The 26,544-nt window shown below is 40.8% G+C and overlaps 1 protein-coding gene across 1 annotated transcript; it reads right to left on the bottom strand.

Annotated features, from left to right (window-relative positions):
• Positions 1-5,483: 5,483 nt before the first annotated feature.
• Positions 5,484-26,454, bottom strand: LOC109996519 (sphingosine kinase 1-like). The gene is made up of 5 exons (XM_020650679.2): positions 24,540-26,454; positions 16,022-16,171; positions 12,713-12,807; positions 11,244-11,359; positions 5,484-10,157 (listed from the first exon to the last, which is right to left on the bottom strand). Exons 1-5 carry the CDS (start codon positions 24,964-24,966, stop codon positions 9,245-9,247), a joined length of 1,701 nt encoding a protein of 566 aa, XP_020506335.1. The 5' UTR covers positions 24,967-26,454; the 3' UTR covers positions 5,484-9,244.
• Positions 26,455-26,544: the final 90 nt, after the last annotated feature.

Here is a 26,544-nt window from a genome sequence, read left to right as displayed (position 1 = left end):
TTTAATCACCCTCACGTCAACGGTGGCTGCTGCAGTATAGGTTCTCAATCTAAGGCCCGGGGACACATCAGGGGACCTCCGTGGCCTGTGGTTCAAATTAAAGACGTCTCAACATATTTCTATAAACTCTGGAAGTATGTGTAAGGACATGAGACATGGTGGTTGTGGTGTGTAACTTTTTCCTTTCACATTTGTTATAAGGATAGTTTTTCCTGAACAGTTTTTCTGTCTGTTTTTCGTTGTTTTATTTCTTCATCATTATGAATTATAACTTGATCTTTTTGTTGTGTATTTGCATCATGTTGTTTCCATCTTCAAGAATAATGTATTTTACTCTATTTGACCTCACAAGCACCCAAGGAAAAAGTCCTATAAACATATATATAACATATTGGTGCCATTTCAAATGGTGGAAAGTTAAAAAGTCAAATAGCCTACTACTAAGTTACAGTTTTGAGATTGGCCTATAACTATTTCCATCTTAAATTACTGTATTCTCCAGAGCCCCCAAAATCCCAAAAAGTAAAAAAAAACATCTATCTTAATCTGTGTGCACAAAATATCTTATTTTACTTTTTGGGACTTTTGGGGCTCCGTGTTATTCTTATAATCAACAAAGATGTTGTATTTTTTCCTGCACAGCAGTTATTTGAAAACTTTAGTTGCATGTCACATGCAATAATTTCTCTCATAAATACATGTTTCTTAAAAGTTTGATGAATTGCAAATTGTTTTGTTCAGTCTCACACTTAATAAACAGAGGCTAAACAGCTGTAACATTTATTTGTTGAATTTAGGCAAACAACACTCCATATCTGTTATCAAAAAGATATTCATAAATGGATAAATGTTACAATAATATTATAAAATCTTGATCTTTTAACATACGACTAAAACGGTCAACAAAAACAAACAAGTTTACTGATTTCAACAAAGGGTGAGTCATCAGACTGTAGGTTATAGTAATTGTCCCATGTTGTCTCATGGACAACAGGACAACTCCCTAAATGTGAAGCCAGAACATTTGGAGCTTCCATACCATAGACTACTAATCAGCTTTGCTATTCACAAAGAGAACTACGCAAGATCGGCAGATGACGACCATCATCAAATATGGACTCAAATAAGGAAATCCAGTTTTTCAGTCTCAAATTACTTATCAGAAAAATAAGCACTTGAACACAAAGTACTGTAATAATATAACTAATGATCACAGCAGAGTTTAGGTTTGGAAAATTTATGTGACGAGTATTTCAATTTTACACTTTGACCCATGTCCCATTCTGTTCTCATTGACCTATACTGCAGCCAGTCAGCAGGGGGAGCTCTTAAAAAACAAAAAAAAGCCTCATTCCACTGGAGAGCTTGTTCTGAACACTATTTATCCAGCCTATGTTCCATACTGACAGGCTGCAGTACATGTCAGAAGCTCCGTCCTCTCTGTTTTAACAGATGGGACATGTGTCAAAGGATAAAATCTAAACACTCTGCAAAAACATTTTTCTCTAACATGTTTTCTGTCTTCAGAAAAAAGTGCATTTTTTGCTAATTCGTGCTGCAGGTTTTACTTTTTATGAAAAGTTTAGTTATAATTTGTTATAAGATACTATAAAAAGAGGTAATGATTTACAGTTCTGTTTACAAAAGCAGCTCCTGCGGTGGCTTTATCGGCAAATGTAATGTGTGTTTTGGTTAGTGGAACACGCTGGACATCAGAAACTGTAGAAGGGACTACTGCACAAGTCTGGCTCTAGATGACATCACCAGGGTAATATGTGAACCCCAGTCACAAGGATATTTTGGCTTCACTTTGAAAAACAGAAGGACCTCTCTTTCAATTCCTAGCTAAATGTTTATAGATTAATTTCAGTAACTGTTTCAATGATCCAATATTTAGCAAAACACCAGGATTCAAAAATAAACTGAAAGATTTGTGTAGATTTGTGTCCTTGTTCCCTTTCCAATAATCTCCAAACAACCACCTCTGATTTATCTGGTGACACTTTGAAGGGAAAAAACCCAAGTTTCAAACAATTGACACAAGGTAGCTTCCTGTAAATGAAGTATTTCACACCAGAAGTAGAACACAGCAAAAACATCTCTGAAAATATGAAATTGGCAACAAACTGAAACACAGACCTAGTTTTAATATGTGTAGAAGTGTGTGTTTTTTTGTGTGTGCGTGTGTGTGGATGAGTGTTTATTTGACTGTAGGAATTTGATCATAAGACGGAGAGAAAGGGAAAGGCAACACGCATAAAGGTTCGGCCCCCTTGAGCGTTACATTAGTGCGGCTGAGTGGTTTCCTGAGGAAGCCTCACAAAGACAACTGTAAAGCAATAAAAAAGGCTTCCTCATGTCTGCAGTCCTGACGCCTCGTTAAAGTCAGACATGGAGTACAGTGTTCTGTAGATGACTGCTGCTCTTAATGGGACAAACACTCCACAGACTTTCTGCTACAGATTTTGGTGAGGTGTTTTATCCACTGAAGGTCAATACAGCTAGGGCAGTAACAATTATTTAATGAATATATCACTATTTCAAGCCACTTTTTAAAACGTGAATATTCCTGCCCTATGAGAGTATACTGAATATCTTTGGACAAAACAAGGTACTGGAGAACATCATGATGGGGGTTGGAAAACTCTGGATCATTTTATATAACGCATTCATGATCCTTGATGTTATATTTTAAACCACTATTTTCATGCACGTTGTCCTTTCCATTCTTTAAAATCTATCCAGTCTATTTCCATGTGAGTTCTAGGGTATAGTTCTTTATTTAAACTTCTTGAATGCTAGGTTCTACAAAAACGGTGATTTGAATTGTTTTTATTATTTCAATTCTGTAATTTTCAGATGAGGTCTTTGCATCCTAACATCAGAAATAGTGCTGATATCAAACACTGATTCGTCATGGAGGTTAAAATGAAACATATTGTACAATAGCTCGGTTATTTTGGCACGAAGCACTACATCTGTTGACTTTGATGTATTAAGACTACATAGGCAACTGTTCCTCGCCTGCTTGAATGAGTGAGCAGATTTCAAGGAAGTGGGGAAATGCAAACAAGCCTTGGACGCTTGACCTATCTTTATATAATTTCTGTTTTTTTGTGTTTGTTTTTGTCTTTCGTAGTTGTACTCCATCTGTCCATTATAGATTTGGCACTGTGGGGTTCATATTTTTCTGTTAATAAAGATGTTTTTAAAACAAGAAAAAACAGGATCAGGTCCTGGTCTTTATGTCACATCTGATATCCTTGTTGTATCAGCCATAGTAGCCTCTCATTGTTCAAACCCTGCAGGCTCAGCGCTCCAGACCGGAACAACTCCTTTATGCTCAAGTAAGCGTCTTCAGACTTCAGTCACAACCACCACCATCCTCCTCCACCCCCCTCCTTCTCTACTGGTCCTATCACAACGCCTTCTGCGATGGTCAAAGGTCACAACGGGAGTAGCCAACCATAGCAACCCCACAGATAGCCGAGTCGACTCGAGATTCACGGGAGGAAAAGAGGAAGAACTTGACAGACAGACAGACAGACAGACAGACGCTCTGTCATTATTTAAAACAAATAATCCTGCAGGCCTGGAGTACGGAAGCCCTAAGAGGACATGCAACCAGACATTTTATTTACTGTGTTTTCCTGTGATAAGGGTTGCAAAAGCCCAAAACAAACATTGAAAGCTTAACTTTCCTCATTAGAGTGGGCAGTGGCAGCAAAGGTCTATCATAGGGACCAATCTTTTTTGTTATATTTTCAAGATCTCCAGAAATCTATCCTGTCATCAAGAGAGAAGAAGCTTTGTTATCTCAAGACAATCACAAAAATTATTTGAGAGCTGAAATGAACTAGGATATACACATATAATGTGAAGTAAAGTTTCGTTATCTAGACATATCCTCCACAACAACAACAACAACAACAAAATAAAATACACCTACTCATAACATGAAGAAAATAACATTTATGGCTTAATGTCCGCTTTGGGCTTCCGTACTGGAGAAACATGCAGAAGCAAAACTTTCTGTTACCAGAGGTCCCTAAACTATATCACTGAAACCTTTATTTTTTTCATGGCCGGCCCTTCTTCATACCTCTGTTTATGGAGAGGATGTTTAATATGACTGTTGCTTTATCTCCTCCTGTCTGACACCCTGCACATCATTAAAGAATCCTCACACACCAGAATAATTGTCGACGTAAGAGGGAGGCGTTTAGGATTTCTGAATTTGTCACTGTAATCCTAAAGACAGTTCCGCTGTCATTGAGACTTAAAGTCTGAATGTTTATATTTCTTCCCCTTTGATAGGATTTCCCTGAGAGGTGGGGCTCTCAATCTTCTTGTGTTAAAGTAGTAACACCTGCTGTTGGCCAGATGGGGGCGCCAAATACCATTTAACATAAGGAACAGCTGAGGGAGTGGTGATCACAGTGATGGAGGATGTACTCATCATTCAGTAGAATATTCAAATCAACCCAGTAATTCCAATTACCTGTGAAATAAAATGATGAGAGACGCAAAGAAAGCACCTTTTTCCTATATGAATATGTTTATTGGTCTCTAAAAAAGAAATCTATAAACAAAGAATGACAAGAAAATAAAAGGAGATGATGGATACCTGGTTGTCAACAGTCAGATTAATGAGCGTCATAACAACCTCACATGGATGTTAGAACATCAGATTCAGTTCACCCCTCCTCCAGAGAGCTTTAGGAGAGAGTCATTGGTTAACCCTTTGTGTTTGCACCATATTAACAGTTATGCATAACAAATATCCTCCACAATGCTAAAACGTGTTTCATGTAAGATTTTGTGTCTGTACATCGTTTCTCTGCTGTCTTATAAATGTCTAAGGCACTTTCTAGAGAAACACTTTGTCACATATGTATTGAAATGAAAAGCTGCAGATACGTGGCACATATTTAACAAAACAGATCAAATCTTTTTTATTAACCGGACTGTATAACACATTCAACCGTACGACGTGGATCCCCTGATCTACTGCACTCAAACAAACTATATATATATATATATATAAAAAAAAAACAAGAACAATGACCCATCACTTCTCTTTAAATAATTTCACGCTTTTCAGTAGTGCGGGTACAATAGCCAGACGTAAATGACATGAAAGATATTTGGAGTTAAGCATAGCGTACATGGTACAAAAGGCGTAAATATTCTGAGTCTTATAAAAAACATCACTGATTGGGTCCTGCCTCAGACAGGTTTGTTTCATCACAGTCTATATCTGCAACACAACTTCCTTACATTTAGAAAAATCCAGGATGTTTAATGTTAATGTTAACATTTGTGTTGTTATATTAAAGCAGCCAGTGGAATAGAAAATGTAACAGTATTGTAGCGTAAGGTAACAATGCCCTACACCAAGATGCTGACATTGATTATTATTTGAAGCCTATGCAAGTATCCGGTCAGTTTTTTTCTGATGGTAGAATACAACAATACAATAAACAATAAACTGGATGTAGACGTATCCTATGGCTAAGATTGATCCATCTATAACTGTAAATATAAAAAAAAAAAAAAGCAGGTAAGAAGCGGTAGCTTGGAGAAATTGCATCGTATGACTTAAGGATGTATTTCCCTATAAACTCGATTTCCTCCAGCAGGGAGACTCCTCACTCCAGTTTCCCCCAGCCAACCACAAGGCCTTTGCATAGCTTATCTCCTGCATATGAGATGAACTTTATACATTTAGGCATGAACACTGCATGTGGAGAACATGGTAATGCCTTAAAAGCACCCGGATAGTTTCACTGAGAATAAAGTTATGTAAGAAGGTAGAGTATGTGTGACTTTGAATATCACACCGTATGTGTAAATGTAACCTGTAAAGATGTATAATCAAGTTTTAGGCAAAGAATCGGCACTGCAGTGAGGATGGAAGATGGAGGAGTATCAACTAAGTATGTTGCACTTCATTAAAGGACAGTAGAAAAATGATTCATGGGTAGTCAGGATGAGAGGGTTATACATTTTGCATCCCTGGTTCACATCTTGCACTGTTCATTATTGTCAGATTTATTTTTTAGATGATAGGAATAATAGCATATGATAAAAATGATCTAATTCACTAAATTGTAACAGTAGCCATTTTCCACTCATGTCACAGTCAGGATGGGAAGCTCAAAAGTGGCTATGACCACTGTACTGCAGCGTGCCAGTTTGTCACGCCTGTAGATGTGAGGTATAAAAAAATAATTTTCACAACTGATCTGCAACTGAAGGACAAAAACTAATGTTAATATTCAATAACTTATTAGCTAACGTTACATTAGCAAATAATTTACATATTTCTCGTTGTGTTGTTGCAACACAGATCAACCATATTTCCTAGCTAACAGTTAACAACCAATCTTCATTTGCATAGCGCCAATTCAAGTAGCAATTAGCAGCAAAGTAGCAGGTAAAAGACTTTACTCAATGTTATGTTTCAAACAGAGCAGTTTTCTCAGCTAGAAGGCCTACGTAGCTGAAAGCAAACATTAGCTGTTGTCCGACACAGCTAACACGTCGCGATTGTTATTCATTCAGCTAAGTCAGATTTCTCTTGAGATTTTCACCTTTTTAAATTTGCAAATTAATCTAAATATGTTAAACTGAAAACGTTTTTTCAAATACTCTCAATCGTTTAGGCTATACCTACAAAAACCTGGAACCTAGTAAGACATAGAGCAGGGTTTGAGCTTTGCCTTGAGCATTACATCAAAGGTATTTGTCGACAAGACATCATTAGTAATAAGACATGAAACCTATAAAGCTATGGAGTCAGTGTGTGGATTCTACGTTACTCAGCCTGTCTCTACCTGCCTGGATGCTAATGATAGCTAGCATCTGCCTTGGCAGCTGTAGGTGAACCTACATGCAGATTTATTTCTGCTCCACCTCTTCTGAAGCTGAGAATTAACATCTGTCCTCACTAAGTTGAGGCATCTGGCGCTTACAGTACTGAGCTGGGTTGAAAACTCTTTTCATGCGTCTCATGAACACAGCCTCTGCTGCAGATTTGTATCATGAACGCTCCACTATGGGTCTCATGTAGTCCTCAATAGTTATATTCTACTTTTGTGGAAGTGTTGTTGCAACTCGAGTGGAAAAAATGCTTTAAAATGATCAAAATGCCCCAAGTTTAAAACAAAAATAACATTATGTAACCTGGCGATGTTGAACTTTGTGAAGTTCAAAGCTACAATTTTTTTTCTCACAAAGTGAAATATATTATTCGATCCAACTGCGCGGTCAGAAATTTTCATACAGTCCCTAAAGAGACCTTTATTCTACTTTAATTATGTAAATAGCTATATTTTTAATATTAATGCTTCTTCCAAGGTGTGATAGCCAAACTCTTTCATCTTGTACAAGCCCTAGAAACATCAGCAGGATCACAATGTGCGTTCTCAGCTCATTGCGTTGACACTCAGGATGACACTGATGGACGCATTAAGAACATTAACAAGCTAATTACTATAATTATCTTCTTAGATTATTAGTCTGTAAACATTGTAGCTTTCATTTTCAGCATGAGAGGGGAAATTAGTTTTTCAGTATATGCTCCCGCATTCACACAGTATTATGTAGACAGTCTGGTTTTTCTTTTCTCATCATTTTAAAATATGTTTATTTTTTTATTATTATCTCAGAGGAAAGCTCACTCTTTAACTGGTAATGATTTTCACTAACTGTGGGATTACTGTAACAGTTCCGGTGCATTTATCTTGACTGGAAATTAACTTGTGTTTATTTGTGTTTAGTATGGGATGATAGCGCAAACGTTTGCACTTCCCTTATTCCTAACAGCATCAGCAACCAGCTGCAAAAAATAAAAGGCCACACATGGGAGCAGAGTACTTGACTTCTTCCAGCTCTCATTGATCGCATGCCGATCAATATGCTCCGCTGACTGACCCGGTGTGAAACCAATGCTCTCGACCAATCTTATAGGTGTTAAGCGCTGAAACGCACTTAAAGGTTTCATATGATTATATAATAAAAAGAAAAGCCTCTTCATCTCTAGTTCACACGCTGTTGCAGACGTAAAGCTTAACATTAAGGACACATTAGGTGCTGATGGCTTGTCAAACCAAGGGGGAGAGAGATAGAGAGAGAGAGAGAATACAATCTTAAGATGGCAAGAGGAGAGGGGATCATATGCACATATGCCCCTCCCCCTCGCTAAGTGCCGCAGAGATGCGAGGGAATGAATGTGTGTGTGTGTGTGTGTGTGAGGGCAAGTGAGGAACTGGCAGAGGAGGAGGGGGGATGGGGAAAAGAAAGTGTATATTTATGTGCGAGTGGAGGCAGTTGCTACAGTTTGATGATGAAGTAGGGTAAGAGAACAGACAGGGCAGGAAATGAAGTCCAGCTGATCAGGTTTCTCCCTGTTCATCCCCACTCTTGAGATGGAGGAAGTTTTCAGTCAGGGAAAGAAAAATATGGTGACTAAAATCTCCGACTAGAGCTGCTATTGTTTGATTTTTTTTTTTTTTTTTTTTACTTATATAAGCGATTCAAAGATTAAAGATTTTTCCACATCAAATCCCCAGAGGATTAATACCTCCTCAGTAGGACAGCTTCACTACAGCAGGCTGAGGGGGAGGTGATGCTGTACGAGCGGTTGCCCAGGAGGGAGATTGTCGGTCCTAGTGTAGTACAGTGGGACAAGGGGGGGGGGCGAGGCTACCTCAGGAGCCTCTCAGGACGGGAAAATATGCTTCTCTTCACGTGCGACATGCTTATGAGGTCAGACAGCAGAGTGCACAATGCACTCCTCAGCCACTGCACCGCACCGCCGTGTGCCAAAGCTCCTCATGCACAATCTCACACGTACACACACTTGAGTGCACACAAACATGCATAGAGATCCCTAGATCTTCAGCACAGACTCACACACACAGACTCACACACACACACACACACACACACACAGACCAGACAGACAGACACACAATCCCTCCCCATTTCTCTAAGCTGGTACCAGCCAGCGGCAAGGACAACCATCCATATTTTTGACCCTGAAGGAAAGACTGAGAGTGAGAAATAGCATAGAAATAGGACAAATTATTTCAGTAGAAAAATAGAGGAATTTCCAGACGCTGATTACATGTCTTTGGCACTTCTGAAAATACAGCATATTCACAGAAACTGACGCTGAGTATAAAAGGCCAAACTAGAAAGCTCTGCAGCCAGAAAAAAAGATTATGATAATCCAAGTTTATCCACATATGAGTCGTGCCAAGCCCGGGTGGATTTGCGCCTGAACAGGCCCATACTCCACCATCTCCCCGTCCACAGCGATCATGCCTTGTGGAGAGATAGGCTCCAGCCGCAGGGCCTTCACCCTCTCATACACCAGGTGGGGGCAGCCGCATGCCAAGTGGGCGCCCTTCTCCATGGCGAGGAAAAGACGCAGGAGGGCAGGACGGGAGATCCCCGCTGTCACATAGAACAGATGAATCACCCCGTCGTCGGCCATCGCACCAGGAGCTGTCCACAGGTCCTCAGCCAGGTGGGACTGGTAAATAGCCAGCACCAAGACAAAGTCCTCTTCCTTGACCACTGTCCAGCTCTCTGGGACCGGCTGGTCCAGGCCAGGAAGAAGAGAGTCCACAGGTTCCCTGGTCTTTCCATCAATCTGAGTCTCGGGTCTCTTTGTTGTGATAGCATTGTTGGAGGAGTTGGAGATGGTGTTATGGTTGGAATTTGTGCTAATGTGTTTATGAAGAGCGTTGTGGTTTGGTGAGGGGTTAGGGAAGAGTCGACAAGGAAGGGAGGTGCAGAGCAAAGGCTGCTGAGGAGTTGAGGAGGGAGGGTGGTTCACCTTGATGCTCCCTTTCGGAGGTTTTGGTGCCTCCTTAACAGGCAGATACGCTAATCTTCCCTGATAAGTTCTGAGGGAGGCCAGGCGCACCAGGGTGCCCATCAGGAAGCGGATCGCTCCCACGTGGCGGTACTTCTCACTCTCGATGTCGACATCGGCAACGAAGCCCCACGCCAGGGAGAGGAAGGAGAAGAGGCGCTGCCGAGAGGCCAAGTGGACCGACACCAGATCCATAGAGCCAACCAAACCTTTACACAGCATAAAACCACAGCTCAGGAGAAGCTCCTCATTCCACGCTGGAGGCGACCTGAAAGACGGTTACACACATCATAATGTTACAGGCAACTACATCATGAAACATCAAACAAAAACATCTATTTGAATATTTGTTAAGGAGATTTCAGAAAGTATGAATTATAGCTCAACATTATAAAACAATCGTCTAGTCTGTGATGCTTGATGCTCATGTCTTTGGCTTACATTCCCATAACTGATGCTCACATGATGAATGTACTGTTGACCTGATGATCCTTGTCAGTACCAGGTCATCAGCAGTCCAATAATAAACTTGTGATAATCTCATACTGTCACATTTCCATGCTGTGCAAAGTTGTTGTTGCCGGCTGTGAACGACCTTTCTCATGCAAAGTGATGGCACAAACAAAGTACATGCAGGTAAACAGATACTTATATAGACAGGTGTACACGAGTTGACGAGGATTATGATAATAGGATCATTATATGAAAGAAGTATTTCAGCCTTTTTCTTTCTCAGAGAAATGGATTCAATGATTGCTGCAGGGATGTGAAATAATTATAGGTATGATTAAAAATTCTTCCTAAATAAAAGACCTGTACTATTATGACTATTCTAGGCTGGAAAAGTTTTTTAAAAAGTGTTACGATGAATCTGGGAAAACAAGAACTGTGGCTGGAGGGAGAACTTGGATCAATACGTGCACATTTTAAATTCTGGCTTATCCTTTAAAAAAATGTGGGGAACTATTTTCAGTGTATTATTTTTTAATGAATGTCTCTGATGTTGTACCTTCAGCTTTCCAGCAGATGGAGATAACGCCTTGCCCATGAGCTTAGTCTGCTGGTTCTGCAGCTGCACTGTGGACTATAATCACTCATAATGTGCAAGTTTTCTAAACCCATTACATCACTCCTTTGAGAGTTATCAGGAAACCTGAAATGACCTCTGCTGCACAGCGGAGCATTTCCAGTCTGCTCCGCTGTCTCTGCTCTCTCCCGAGGACTGATGTGCCCAGTCAGCCTTTGCCATAATTACACACAGAGGAGATAAATCGTTCATTTTTAGGTACTTCTTTTCCCTTTCTTTGTACTGATGGTCCATGCATTTAAATGGCTCATTAATGGAGTGACTCACTGTGAATAGTGGTGGACAGAGGCTGCCAGGGCATTGCCTGAGCCACCTGGTAGAATCCCCAAAGGGGTCTGGATGGCCTCTTGCCAGTCCTCCCGCTCCATCAGACCATTTATCACCTGAATGAACAAGAACAAACACAAAAACGGAATCAGGCCATGGTCCTACAGAGAAACAGTGTGTGGCCTAGAGAAATAAAAGGGCCTTTTTGATATCTACAGTATCAGGTATGGTGTGCCAGTGAACATGAAACAACCCATGGCTACAGATTTCAAAAAATTCCTTGTCCCTGAGCAAATAAAAAAAAAAGATTCCAGTCAATGGCCTTATTCATATTTTTGAAATAGTGTTCATTATGAATTTAAAGAATAGAAAAGCAATGTATTTTTAGATCAGGAATAAGAACTAATGAGATTTAGGAGCTAGAATTACATGCAGGCACTGGGCTTTTTGTTATGCCTGCGTACAAATTAAATTTTTACAGGCCTATGCTGAAAAGTGATAAAAATAGAAACATGGGTAAGAGGGTTTACATCATTTTCATCAATGTTTGATTGGAAGATTTAAAATGATAATCTCACCAACAATTGAAATGACATAAGGCAAAATAAAAATACAATACTCCTCTACATTAGCTGTTTGTCTTTAATAACGTCATGTCATAGCCACATCAATTTTCCATGACACATTAAAATCTGATCACAGCAGAGAACACTGGAAAGATGTCTACTATGTTTCAGTGTTTTCCAGCAGAGAGCATCACAAACCAATGTCCCATACAAATATGTCAAAACTACTCGTCCTTTGTCGTATCTTATGGTTTGTTGTGTACATAATGTGTTTGAATTACCCAATGAATACTTTAAAATTCCCAGGAAAATTCCCTTTAATTTCTAAGACATTCCTAAAAGATTTGGGAAAATTCCTAAACATTTCCAAAAATCCATGAACTTTTCTGTGAAACTTCAATGAATGATATATTACAAGGGGCGTGGCCGGTGCCTTTGGAGCCTTCCAAGTGTCTGGCAAGTGTCCTGTCTGTTAATTGTACTTTAACACCGTTCAAGAAGTCTGTGCCTGAAATTTCGCTCGGTGAATTTCAATAACTATATGTTACACCTTGGTAGTTAATAAATCAGTTCCAGGTTATATTTACTAACTTAACATTTACAAACTCCTCACTCTTCTGCAGCTCAACTGTCTTCTGGTTCCAAAAAACACAAACACGGCAACAGCAAAATACTGAACTCAAAGTATCAGGGGTTCACAACTAAAGGATGAATTAATGTTGACTACATCCACTCCTTATTATAAGTCTCCTGTTATGATGCAGTCAGTGAAAAGCACATGCCCATCATCGTTTGAAATGTCTTTTTGCTCTGCTCTATATCTGTTTTTTATATTGGCATTTAAAAATAAACTTTATTCAAATGAATGTAAAAACTAAAACTAGTCCTTTATAGCCAATGTACCTCAAACAGCAGCCCGTCTCCAGACATGATAACCAGGGCGTCCCATTGCGACAGGTCTGCCTTCTTCACCACCTCCCGTGCATGGTTCTGGTGCTCTGATGGACAAGAACATATGAAAAAGAGATGAGACAAAAAATAACCTAAAAGAGCCGACACAGAAAATGAGTAACAAACTGGCAAAACAATGACAAAGGGCACGGACAGATTTGTCGTCAGCCTCTGGGATAGGATCAGAGGATTAGGGCAGAAAAGGGATTCACCCCCCCCACACACTCTTCCATTAGCATCCAGTGGCTACTCAACAGCTCCAGCGCAGCTTAGCCACCATGCAAACATCTGTGACTGACAAATATGTATATGCCTATGTGTGAGTGTGTGCATTCAGTGGGCGCATGTGAATGTTAAGCGTGTGCATGTTTGTGCTTGTTATTGGTTAATGCACTGGTGGAGGACTCATACATCATCGGCCTGTCTTTATTGGCAGCGTCCTTGAGTGGGTCCCTCCGCATGGGGTCTCTGTGGGCCAATACTGCAAGCATTAAAGTCCACAGTGCTGCCAGTCCAGACTCCCCTGTGTAGTGGTGTGTATTTGTTTGTGTGTAGAAGAGACAGCATTAGAGAGAGAGAGAGTGAGAGAGGAAGGCAGACGGTAAAGAAGTTATCGAGTATTCATGCACTGCCATCAAGGAGGAAATATTTCTCGCTTCAGCTCAAGTATCGATCGAGGATAGAATCTGAATAAAAAAAAAACTTCTCCCTCCCTTTCACTTTGCTCAACCTCTACCTGCTCCCCAACAACTTTCTCGTGTCTTTCCCCTCGCTCTCTCCCAGCGGTGCTCCCTGCGTTGTGCTGCTGTTTGTTTTTTTATTTTGTTTTTTTTGCTCGTGTGCTTGGGAGGCTTGAGGCGATGATGCAGCGCTGTGTTGACAGACAGAGGCAGAGTGGGGAGAGAAACGGCGCTGCACAGCTGACTCAGCACTCTTAACATGACGGGTTACTTGGCCTGATGCTTCACTTCCCTGCCACTACCCTATTCCATGGATCACTGCCAAACACAAATGCACACATCAGTCTAAAATCTGCAAATTGGCGAAGAGTCAAGTTTTTTTTATTTTTTTATTCACCAGTTGTCAATTTGTTGATTCTTCTTTGAACCGCACAGATTTTGTTCGGTAATTACGCTCTGTTAAGGCAGAAATCGAGTGCAGATTCTTCTTGTTTGACACTTTTCCTGCTCTTGCAATACACCACACTGCCTTCTCCCGAGGTTAACCAGGGTAAATATAAAGCTTGGTACACTGGATGCTTCATACAGTATGTAAAAGGTACACGCAGACACAAGGGGAGTATCGACTGGTGCTTGTCCTTCCTCAGGCAAAGGCCGTGTGTGTGTGATACATCATCAATGAGCTGTGTGCATGGGTAAATGAATTCTGCCAGTTTATCGCTCATTGTCCCGACAGTACCTGACGACTGAAGGCCCTCAGCGACCCATAGTCCCCACAATCTACTTTTCTGATGGCTTTCTCTTTGGCCGTGAGTCGTCAGTTATTCTCTGTCTTTTTTCATCCCCATCCAGCTGCTCACCCTCCTTTAAGCCCCAGGAACCTGCAAAAAAAAAAATCAAAGATCCTGCATGCACATATGCATTCTTCCTCACACAACCACTTAATCCCTTTCTTCTCCTCGTGTTTTTGCTGTCATTCTCCGGCTCTCACTTTGAGCTGTTGTTAAGATTCAGCTGATGCACTGCCGAGCTGGTGCCATGCAGAGAGAGACGGCTGATATGCTAATGCTACCTGTCGAATTGAACCTCCAGTCAGGGTTGAGACTGGGATGGATGGCAGGTGAGAGTTAAAGCGCAGAGGCAACGAGATGCACTATGCATGGTTCCTTTTCGCTGTTTCAAAGCAGCTCGTTAGCATTCAGAAGAAAGTCACTCGGGAGTTCAGAGCCTCTTATGACAACTGCCAGAACACAAAACTTTTTAAGGTCATAAAAAGGTCACCAGCAACTCACACAGAATGTTCAGTAGTTTCAGAGGCTGGCATTTAATCTGGATCAGCGAGTGCACTGGCCTGCATGCTAAACGTGTGGCCTGGGATGCATAATTACTACAGAGAAAATCAAAGTTGGATTTTAGTGGTAACGTGTATGTCGCCCATTTACACCTGGTAATAACATGACAATCCTGAGTGATTTGATCACAACTGGGCAGCCTTAAAGACAGGTGAGAATGCACATAGACTAGTACACACTCAAATCTGATCATTTCAGCCACATGTATAATATTTATAATTGAACACTTGTTTTTTTAGTCTTATTGACAAATGAAATACGAGATGATCCCATATTAGTTCATAAGCTTATAAGTTCATCTTGTATCTTATTATTCAATATGGGATGATCGTGTAGAGATGTAAAAAATCTATGAATTTTTTAAACCAAGATTCCAGCAAAGTGCTGCAAAAGCTACACTGTCACTCCACCTTTGTACTATTACATTGACCCACATAATAGTCTAACTTTAGTGTCCCCGTGTGATATTTTGCGAAGTGTATGTTTCACATATGCACACTTTTGGACACAGACACACATTGCACCTTTCCACCCTGCTGGCTTCCACTATTTAGCCTTTGATAGCCTCTGTCACCTACCTCCAATAGCGACCCGGCTCAGTGGCGAAATGACTTTGCGTCCACAATTTGGCCTTTGTGACATTTAAATTGACCGCAAGGCATTCCAGAGACGTAACAGTACCGGATTGAACAGCCAATGAAAAAGTAATTAATGTCTGGACCCAAGCAAAAGCAGTGAAGTTCAAACAATCACTTACAAACGACACAACTTCAGAGGAACCTTCTTTCTTAGGAACAGAGAGTTTTTCACACATCTGTCCTCTCTCTTGTACATATAAGCGCTCTGTCCCTCTCCCTCTCTCTCTCTCTTTGCGGTCTGCATCACAGTTTTTGTCGTAAATTTGATGATTTTCGCAGGCTAATGAATGTTTTTTAAAAATATAGTTGGTGGAAGTGAAATACGATCACACATAGTCACTAAAGAAGCACACATAAGGATGTCCATTCCTGATCAGATCACCCAGGAAGTGTTTTAATACCACGTTAAAGCACAGCGTGTGTTAGAGATAAAGTTTGCAGGATGGCTACCTGCTGGCATTGCTAATCCATATTGGTGTTGAAGGTTTAATCCCTTCAACCCTATTCAATGTACAGTAAGGGTGATCCAAAGAGGAATTCCAGGTAATCACATGAATGATAAAAGTGTGGATATGTTTACATACTACTGACCTGTCATGACAAGTGTGTAAGGAACGGAGGCCTCAGTGAGCATGCCCTGTACGTGGCCCGTGAAGAGCTGGAGAGCCTGTCCGCGACCACTGTGAGGGTTCACCAGGATCATAACTCTGCGGGGCCGGCATACCTCTGTGTACACCACACCTGAGATAAAGAGAGAGACAGGTGGATGTGAGGGAAGGTGAGGACAGGGATGAAGCAGGAGGACCAGATGAGGTCTTCTTATGCATGAACAAATATTTCAAAGAATGTATAAGGACAGGCTCATCCCTCGGGGGGGGGGGGGAAGAGCATGAAACAGTGAAGACATAGACTGTGACAGCAATGGGATAGACGCTGCTTAATGTTAATGTGACGTGTTGCTTTCTTCTTAGAAGGAGGGCTTACATGCTCCTTAGTCAGGATCACACCGATTATTTATAGAAATTCTATGAAATTGCATTAATCCCCAAGAGGAAATCCTCCTCTTACTTATATGGCCAAAAGGAAGACAGAGAAATGGAAAGAGTACCATTCATTTCCAGGGGTTGGGAGCCATTCAGATATTTCAAAAGGGTACTTTACGAAGATGAAATAGATCTTAGGTGATCTGTGCATCTGTTAAGGGAGTAGGTTGACATTTTGGGGATATATTTTTTTGAATATGTTGATATAGAAAGCAGCTGGTTAGCTTAGCACAAAGCCTGGAAACAGAAACAGCATGGTTCTGTCCAAAGGTAACAAAATCCAATTCTCAAACCTTCTTAAACTGACTCATGAGCATTCAAGTTCAATTAATCCCGTTGGTTTAATCCAGGAACAGCTGCCCAGTTAAAGTTGAGACTCCATGATGTCGGCCTGAGAAGTGGAAATGGTTGAGCGCTAACATTTGTGGTTGTCTAATTGTAGCTAACATGATATCAAAATATTTTAGCTCCCTATGTTTATTACACTTTCTAACAGGAACGCAACAGACCATCGTTACGACAGCATTTGAGCTTCCCACATGGCGTCGGAGGAGAACGGCTGGATTCATGTAATTCTGGATGCCACAACAAGGTTTTTAAGTATTTCACGTGAATAGGAGCTGAAGAGAAGTTTCCTACAGAGGAGGATTTTCAGCAGATGTTCTTGACCTTTAAAGCAGACGCAGACTCACCAGAGACCCCATCAGAGGAATCAGAAAGGTGCTGACTTATGCTATCAGGGTTAGAAAGCTACCAGAAGCATAAAGAGTTCTCTATTTCTCGTTAGTTTGGAGTCTCAATTCCCAGCACTGTGACGTGTGATGCATCACTCTTGTTACTGCCAACCTCTTGCCTCATTTGGCCTGTGATGACAGGACACCACGCAGGCATGAGAACATCTCAGAGAAAGAGGTGCGAAGCCATCCGGAAGGAGTGAGGTGAGTGTGAAAACAGACAGGCACATGACAAACTCTGCCTCCATTCACCCGCACAGAGGTCTCCATTGTTTTTATTTGTATCAGAGCACAACCTGGAGTCCAGACACAAAAGCTTCTCTCTACACTTCCAGAATATAGTGGAAACCAGCTTTCCACGGTGAAAAGAATACCATTCATTAACAAACAGACATCCTTGAAAAGGGCAACGTTTACATTTTAAATCTACCTTTAGTAGCCTGCATCACTCCAGGATTTTCTTTTTTCAGAGATTAAGAATAATAATTGATACTGAAGTGAAGAGAAATCAACCTTCAGTGTAATTTTGATTCTACAGCTTTAAATCCATGCTGCTTTACTGTGTTGGACTGGCGACTAGTCCAGGGCGTACCCCGTCTCTCGCCCAACGACAGCTGGAACTGGCTTTTTCTTTTTCCTCAATCCACTGCGCCCCATTCTCCTGAGCTGTGTGTGCGAACATATCAATGCTGTGTGTGTGTCTGTGTGTGTGTGACAGGCAGACAGATACAGAATATGTGTGTGTGTGTGTGTGTGTGTGTGTGTGTGTGTGTGTGTGTGTGTGTGTGTGTGTGTGTGTGTGTGTGTGTGTGACAGGCAGATACAGAATATGTGTGTGTGTGTGTGTGTGTGTGTGTGTGACAGGCAGACAGATACAGAATATGTGTGTGTGTGTGTGTGTGTGTGTGTGTGTGTGTGACAGGCAGACAGATACAGAATATGTGTGTGTGTGTGTGTGTGTGTTTGTGTGTGTGTGTGTGTGACAGGCAGACAGATACAGAATATGTGTGTGTGTGACAGGCAGACAGATACAGAATATGTGTGTGTGTGTGTGTGTGTGTGTGTGTGTGTGTGTGTGTGTGTGTGTGTGTGTGTGTGTGTGACAGGCAGACAGATACAGAATATGTGTGTGTGTGTGTGTGTGTGTGTGTGTGTGTGTGTGTGTGTATGTGTGTGTGTGTGTGTCTGTGTGTGTGTGACAGGCAGACAGATACAGAATATGTGTGTGTGTGTGTGTGTGTGTGTGACAGGCAGACAGATACAGAATGTGTGTGTGTGTGTGTGTGTGTGTGTGTGTGTGTGTGTGCATCTGGGTGTGAGATCCATCTGTGATGTGAATTCAGATAACTGTAAGCAGATCCTGCCTGTCACACCGTTGAGCTCACTTCTTACTGCAGTGTGTGTATGTAGACACTCTTTGACACACACAGGCGACAGGAGGGAGGCTGGATATGACAATGTGTCAGTGCTGCTAAAAAGCACTAATTCGACATAAGAGGTACAATCGTCTTGTACCACAAGTGCATCACTACTGACTGTTTAAATATATAACAATGCGATGTACCTCCAGTGTCTCAACAGGGGGGTCAGGTTGAGAGGAAAAATGGAAGTTCAACAATGATTCAACATGGGTTGTTTGACACCTCTCTCACTTCTGTCAGTGAGTGCTGTGAGTGAAGAAAAAAACAGGTAATAAACAGGCATGATGTTAGCAGCAGCTCAGCTTGCAGCCCCTTGGACTTGTTTTGTCTGCTGAAGCTTCAGAGAAACGCTGAAAATGCCTCAAAAGGCTCGTTTCTATAGGCTTGTATTTCTTTCTCCACCCACCAGTTAGATAAGAAAGAGCCTTTCGGGTTGAGAGTCAAAATGTATTTTAGAGCTTCAACAAAGCCAAGGTGCTTTTTGGAATACTAGCTACTGTCTAAGTCCTCAGGAAGGACAAAAGATGGGGAACTCTTTACCTTAAAACCAACAGAGTAACTACAAACAAGATGTTACCTGTGGCAGCCATCTAGTGAATTTTATTCAAGACCTGATAAGTAAAGATAATTATATACTTCAGCTGGCGTGATCTGCATTACCTGTTCCCATGTTTTTGGCAGTTCAGCCTTTTTCAATTAAGCATTCTTCATCAAATTTCTAGGCTGTCCCTAAAATCAGGAATGAGTGGTGGAGTTTTTGCTTTTAAATCCATGCAACTTGTATTTGGATGTATTCACAGTATGAACAAATGAGCGGGGAAATACATACTGGCAAGCAGAAAAGAGGATGAAGCAGCTTCATTACGTCCACGAAGGTTTGCACATGCAGGTCACAGCATTTAAATGTCATCACCCCTGCCCACTCGCTCATGTCCAATTGTCTTGAATATTTCATGCAGGAAATGTTACTAGAGGACTGGTAGAAAAAAAATCTGGTTGAAGTCGAGGCGAACAACTGGTCCATTGGGCCATTTGCCTTCACACAAGCAGCTCACCCTGAACATTTTAGGAAATCTTCAGTAGATTTGTGCATGTGTGAAAACAACAAACGGGAAGCATTTAGGATTTTACTCGTATCCGTATACCCACTGTGAACACATGAATTAACAGGCATGGACGCTGTGTACAGGTCACTGACTTTTCTGTCCGCCAAAAAAACTCTTAGAGCATCAAAGCAAATTTCACAAAAAGCTGTCTTCTCCAGACTCCAGTAAATAAGAGAATAAGATGTTAAAAGTGTAAATAAAGTTCCTAGGTTTAGTTTTTTTCAAATCTTCCCATCTGGGAACTAGTACGGAAGCTCTCTGGTGCCAGAAAGTGTTGAAATTTTTAAATTTGTCGTGTCTGCAGAAAAGCTGCATTCCAAAGTTCAGAGTGGAGATTGTTTCTGAAGAGGAGGAAAAGGAGGCAAAGAAAAAAAGAAAAAAAGAAAAAAATCACTACTGTTGCATCGCCAGAGAGGAGGAGATGGCTGTTGACAGGCCATCACAGGCTGGTGTCACAGAGCAGTAGACAAAGACTCCTCAGGGACCAGGACGCTGGTCGGGCTGAAAGGTCGTCTGGTGACTCATTGTAGCTCTCCCACACTAAGGAAGCGAACAGAAAGCCCTGGGGAGGAGAGATCACACACTGACAGACACAAACCTGACCCTGCACAGACCGCAGCATTTTCCCATCTCTACCCACGAAACCATGCCACCCCGGTGCATCCAGTGGCACACAGTCGCTGCGAGCATTCAGATCACACCTGCACGGGATCGCGTGCAGGGATTTTTCAAAATTTAAGGGTGAACTTAGTCACATTCAAACAATAACTTGGTCAAATCAAAACAACCTAACCATCCTAAACACCTCCAGAAACCCACTTAATTTTTTTTTAGAAAAGTTATCACACATTCTTTGTAGGAATCAGCTCAAGTTTTGTCTTTTTTTTTCTAATTTCTTTCTTTATTTAACTATGAAATTCACATCATTATAAATAAGAATGAAATATTAGACAGAGCTATCCTCGCTCTACTCATTCTTTTTTTTTACCCTATTATAACGCCCCAATATTATTAATTCAATAAAATCCTGTCATGCTTCATTATCGTATTTTTATTTTCTCTGTGACATTTGCACACTCACAAGCTAACACTCGATCACACACTCACACACACCAACACATGCACCTTAATCTACTCGAGAAGCAGTGTTTGTTAGTGTTCGGTTTTCAGTGGTTTTTTTCTTTGTTTTTGGTTTTACTTTAAGTTCTTCTTCTTCGTATTATTATTAATTAAGATTTGATGTTGTTGGGTATTATTATCTTATTCTAGTCATATTTCCCAATTCTATGTATGGTATGGTATTGTTCTAAATCAGTCAGAGGATTTTTGTACTATTTTTATTTGTTGTTTCCTGTTTTCTCCTTGTAAAATATCCTCACAATGCTTCCTTTGTTTTGTGATCATAAAGAATTAAAAAGGATTTAAACAGCCATTAGCCACAGTTGATTGATATTTAATTTGTTATGATTCATTGATTGACGTGACCGTAATCTTCAATTTAACCCCGCCCCCCATATTCAGATTTAAAACAAAACAAAAAAAAAGTCAAATTCATCGGTCGATATGTGTTGAAGGATACAACCAGTAGCAGAGCGGGCAGCCACTGGTAGAAAAAAGTCAGAGTGAGTAACCATCATCTCACTCCTCTGCATGCAATCATTTTGTGGGTCTAAGCAGAATCTAGCAGACCATTAGCGTGTGCACGACTGTATCATAGTGTATGCACTTCATTATTAACGGCTCATTCATTCCAATGAAACCTGCTGTGGAAATAAAAACCCTAGATAGACTTCAACACCCCAACTTGAATTACAGTAATTTACCTCTTTGTAAACTCAGCAGATTTGCAGATACAGTGCGTTGCAGTGATATAGCACTTTGACAAAAATACCAGTCTTCCAATGCAATTGCACTTTTAATCCAACCTCTCCATCTGCAATGCCAGATGAGATGCCATGCAATTAACTTTGGGGGTAAATACTCTATAAGGGATTAGCGACTCATGCTGACTTTCAAACACCCTCTATGAAGCGGCAATTCAGTTTGCATCTATTACCACAACATTACTCATTTAAATCCCATAATATATTCTGTTAAATACTGTATTATTGGCTGGCCTGGATGTGGAATGCTAAAACGAGCTTATAAATTAATGAAATGATCACATCATGGCTGAGACGCTGTGTTCAAAAGGAGTGTGGAGGCTAAAAAAAAAAGAAATCTGTTGGATGGCTAGCTAGTTCATTAGCATGTATAATCTGAAAACCTCCCAAGCTGGAGCTCTTTGATGACTCCAGGAAGAGGACAGTGATGTGTGTGTGTGTGTGTGTGTGTGTGGAGAGAGGGGGGGGTTAGCTCTCAGGTTACCATCTGCCAGGCCTGAAACCCAAACTCCTGCTGAGTCTATGGATGTTCTTCATCCCACAGAAACCTCTCCTCTTTCTGTATTCACCTCTTGTTTGCAGCGTTCACCCTCACGCTGCAAATGAGAAGACAACCTCGTTTCTTAGCGTGCTATGCTAACACGCACCTTCATCTTTAACAACCAACATTCCAAATTAATCACTGTCAAGTCGAATACCCGTTTCCCTCCTCTCAGACCTGCTCTTCTGGTTGCCCAGGAGTGCATGCATGCCTGCTTTATCTTATACATGTTGAGTAATTCTACATGAAGGAATGGGATTTTTTTTGTCGTTCAGGAATCATAAACAGTATCGACAGTAAACCTCCAATAAAGCCCAAGTTGCAGTATTAGTTTTCTCTGAATATGCCAGTCCATGCACCAATCAAATAACATAACAAGACCCACGCAAAATGATCATGTCATCATAATAAACAAAAACAGTGCAGTGATAGCGTGAAGTAATGCACTAATTCCAAAAGTAAACGTTCCTGGGGAGGCGGGGCTAAGGCAAACAAAAAATAAAACAGCTTTTTTTTTTTTTTTAGCATTTCTTGTGTCGATCACTCAAATGCAGTTATCATACACTTGTGTAAAAGACATTATGAAGAAAACATGGTCACTCAACAGGAGAGTAAGTGCGCATGTACGCTTCATTCTGCAGAGTGATAATGCTTGTTGTAATCTCTATAGACCACTCTGCATGCGACGGTCAGAAAAGAAAAAAAATGTTAGTGTTATACAATGATACTCACATGAAATGCTATTCGACTGATGAATAAATAATAATATCCGCACATATCAGAGATAGAATTAGCCGATACTGAAAGTCACGTGATATGCTCATATCGGGCGATATTATCAGTTGAGGGATTAATCGGTCGAGCACTAATGAGGCCATAACAAATACCAATCGTGCAGTGCTTGCATAGAGTGTAATGTTACAGTACAAGCCAACAACATGAAGACAATCAGAGTCTTTGCTCAAATATTCAATCACAGTAGTATTGGAGGGGTACTGGGTATTGGACATTTCACAAATCTCGGTACCCGGATCTCTGTTGGGGCAGGAAATTTGTATTATAAAATCTCTCCCCAACTTGACATAGCTGAACACAAATTCTCATGTTGAGACCAAAAAAAAAAAAAAAAAACAGCCTTGTCTCATTATCACCACTTCCTCCCAAATGACTGACAGAGGAGTAATCAGCTGCATAAACACTCCTCATATTGTATTCATGTTAATGACTCTCTGGTTGTGTACCAGGGTGCAGCACAGAGAGGCTAATGAGACTTGAAAACAAAGGAACCTGAGGACAGTCTACTTTTTCAACAGAGCGAGACCTAATTAGGTAAAGCGGCTGGATGAAAAAACTCCTTGTTTTGGTGTGATCCCCCCCCCCCCCATACTCATAAACAATAACATTCTCAAAGGGAATTTAAGCGAGCAGGAATAATGAAGCCTGAGCAGCATGCTGCACACTCTGCGCTGACAGAGGATCAGTAGAAAATCGAATTGCTTAAGTGATCAGTTTGGTGAGTTTGTGTGTGTGTGTGTGTGTGTGTGTGTGTGTGTGTTAGGATCCAAGATCCAGAATCATCCCTCTCATGTGGGCTGTTGAATGAATAAGGAGGCTGTAATTACTGCTGGCAGGTGGATTACCTTGCAGTGCAGGTAGAGCAGGTTAGAGATAGCAGGAGGAATGCGTACACCCTCTCTGTAAAACCTGTTTTTTTGCTTATTGGATGTGTCGTTACGTTGGTGAGGTCAGAGTATACATACCTAAGTTATTATACTTCCAATGTTCTCACTTTTACAATACTTTTGTCATTCAGTGAAATCAGCTGTTTTGACAACCAGAATACACAGTGACTTAGATAGATAGATAGATAGATAGATAGATACTATATTGATCCCGAGGGAAATTCAAAGCATCCAGTAGCAGGTTACAAAGATGTACGTGACATGAAACATTTGTTACAAGTTAAACCACAAAACCGACGCCCCCCCCCTCTCCCCCTCCCATACATATATATTAACCCGAAAACAGATTTAAAGAATACCCCCTAGATGAATCAAACTTAAACTGTGCAATTAAAAATAGACTTATACAAGAAATGTACATACAAATATATGTGCAATTTAAAACAAGAACCTATAAACAGTTGAGGAAAAAATCTTTAATTAGACCTGAATATAAAGAATAATAAAAAAAAAGTGTTGACCTTCTGAAGTTGTGTTGTTTATGTATGTACAGCAATGTTTAAAAAGCAGATAGTGCAAAATTATAAAAAAAACAAACAAAAAAAAAACAGACATTAAATAACAGACAGTGCAAACATTAAATGAAAGGTGCTATTTAAGTAATTGAGGTGATCATAATAAGTGGTACATGATGCTCACCTTCTCTCCGCGGCGCCTGCAGCACGGAGGCGTCTCTGATAGCACGCGCCCACCTCTCAGCCTCCTGGAGGTTCGCGAGCGGGTCCTGGACCAGCGCCACCCGAAAGCCCTGCTCCACCCTCTGCCGGGCCACTCCGGCGCTCATCCAGCGTCTCTTGAACGGGTAGAAACACGCCGTGAAGTAGGCGCCGACGTCCGCGCCGTCCGGCCCTCTGTACGCCCGGCAGCCGACACAGTCCGTCAAGTTAAAAACCACCTTAGTCCGGCCGGGGGACGAGGTGACCCTCTGGACCGTCAAGGCGCTCTCCGTCAAGCTCACCGAGTACCGGACCCGGTCGTTGAGCGTGTCTGTGAACTCTCCGTACAACACGCCCACGACCCCGTTCCGCTGGCGGGACGGGTCCGGTTCAGAGGCGTCTTTCTCCATCACGGACGGAGAATGCGACGCGTCCCCGCAGGCCGGTGTGCGGATGGCGGAGCGGTGCAGACTCTCTGGTCCTCACTGCCTGTCTGGTCTGCTTCTCTGTGGGACCCTTTGAGTGGGATGGCAGCAGCTTTTTTTTCTTTTTTTTTTTTTTTTCTAGTTCAGAGACTCTCCCTAGTGACTGAAAAGAGGAATGGCAGCGAGGAGCAGGAGGAGAGAAGCTGGCTGTCCTGGCAAGACACTGTGCTCTTCATTGTAACAGGCTGTGTCATGTCTGCGGGGAGAAGGATTTCCTCCGGGCAGTAGACCAGTTGGGCGACATGTTTGTGTTTCTTTTGTCCAGTAGTCTGGCATATTCAGGGCATGTCAGGCTATATTTGTTCGAGATATATCCTAATTGTAAGAGCTGCTTTTACAGTTCTGCACCCACATGCTGTCGCCAAATATTCTAATTCTTACTTTAATTATTTTTTAATTACTTGGCCCATTAACTTTAAATCTGCAGCCTATCAAATGTAGACTATATGTGCTGTTATCTACTGCTAAGTAAGGCCATGCAAGCAATATGAAGGGTTGCCTCTTCACCCATTGGTAACATCTGCTGCGTCTGTCATTTTCATTTCTTAAACCATGTGTTTCTAAAAAGTTGAGACATGTTTTTACATTTTAATATTCTACACGGTGTTGTTCATATTAAATTGGACTGGAATGTTTTTACTGTTAAATAATTCTAATGTGAAATATCTCTGACGATTCACTGACAGTAAAAACCCTCTTGATGTCCCCCAGAAGACATCTAGTGAACACATTTAGAGGCTTGTTAACTTTGCTCATCCTTCCAGCAAAAGTAGATTTGACTGGAATTCAAATCTTTTTTTTTTTTTAGAAACATCTGACACCTCATGGCATTGGATTTTATGGAGAAGCATAGAAATAGCCTACAGGCTATTTGATGATATATTTGATATTCTGCCATTTCAATCGTTTTCTAACAACACTGACCTCAATGCCATCTGAAAGATTAATGATTAAGGCATATTTGTGAACCACATTTTACTGTAACTTAAATTTCTTTCCACATAATCAGTTAAATTGAATTTATTTTCGTTTAAATGTGGCATAAATAACGTGTATTTATGGCAATTTTACTTTAAGATTTTTTTTTATTTGTAATTCATTTTCATTATAGCTCAAAAAATTAAGGAGGGCATTGATAGAACAGGAAAACAAGTCGAAGTTTTACCTGATGCATTATTTGAGTTGAGTTCAGTATAGTGTCGCGAGATTTTGAGGCTTGCATTAGATTTATTCATACAAGTCTTAATTTAGAAAACTATGGAAGCCCATTTCCGCCAGTAAAAAAAATAAAAATGAAAATAATAAAGTCATATTAATGAGATAAGTCAAAATAATGAGAAATTATGAGACTTTATTATTTTCATTTTTATTTTTTTTACTGGCGGAAATTGGCTTCCATAGAAAACATTAATTACATAGTGTGAGATTTTTTTTTTTTTTAAAGGAAAAATGTTTGAATTTTAATTTATTTTCCCGTCTCCTCCACTTTTCTCCACTCCAGTC

This window comes from Labrus bergylta, chromosome 16 (genome assembly GCF_963930695.1).
Source record: "Labrus bergylta chromosome 16, fLabBer1.1, whole genome shotgun sequence".
In the NCBI taxonomy this organism is placed as follows: Eukaryota; Metazoa; Chordata; class Actinopteri; order Labriformes; family Labridae; genus Labrus; species Labrus bergylta.
The sequence above is the reverse complement of the archived record's forward strand: the minus strand, read 5'-3'. Positions and strand labels throughout refer to the sequence as shown.

What these genes read in the sequence shown, in the direction of transcription:
- LOC109996519 (XM_020650679.2), bottom strand. Translation starts at nt 24,966, where the DNA reads ATGGAGAAAGACGCCTCTGAACCGGACCCGTCCCGCCAGCGGAACGGG. An exon ending in GCAGGCGCCGCGGAGAGAAG is followed by an intron (nt 16,172 to 24,539) that starts GTGAGCATCATG and finishes TCTTTATCTCAG; the next exon opens with GTGTGGTGTACACAGAGGTA. An exon ending in TTACACACTTGTCATGACAG is followed by an intron (nt 12,808 to 16,021) that starts GTCAGTAGTATG and finishes CTTGTCCATCAG; the next exon opens with AGCACCAGAACCATGCACGG.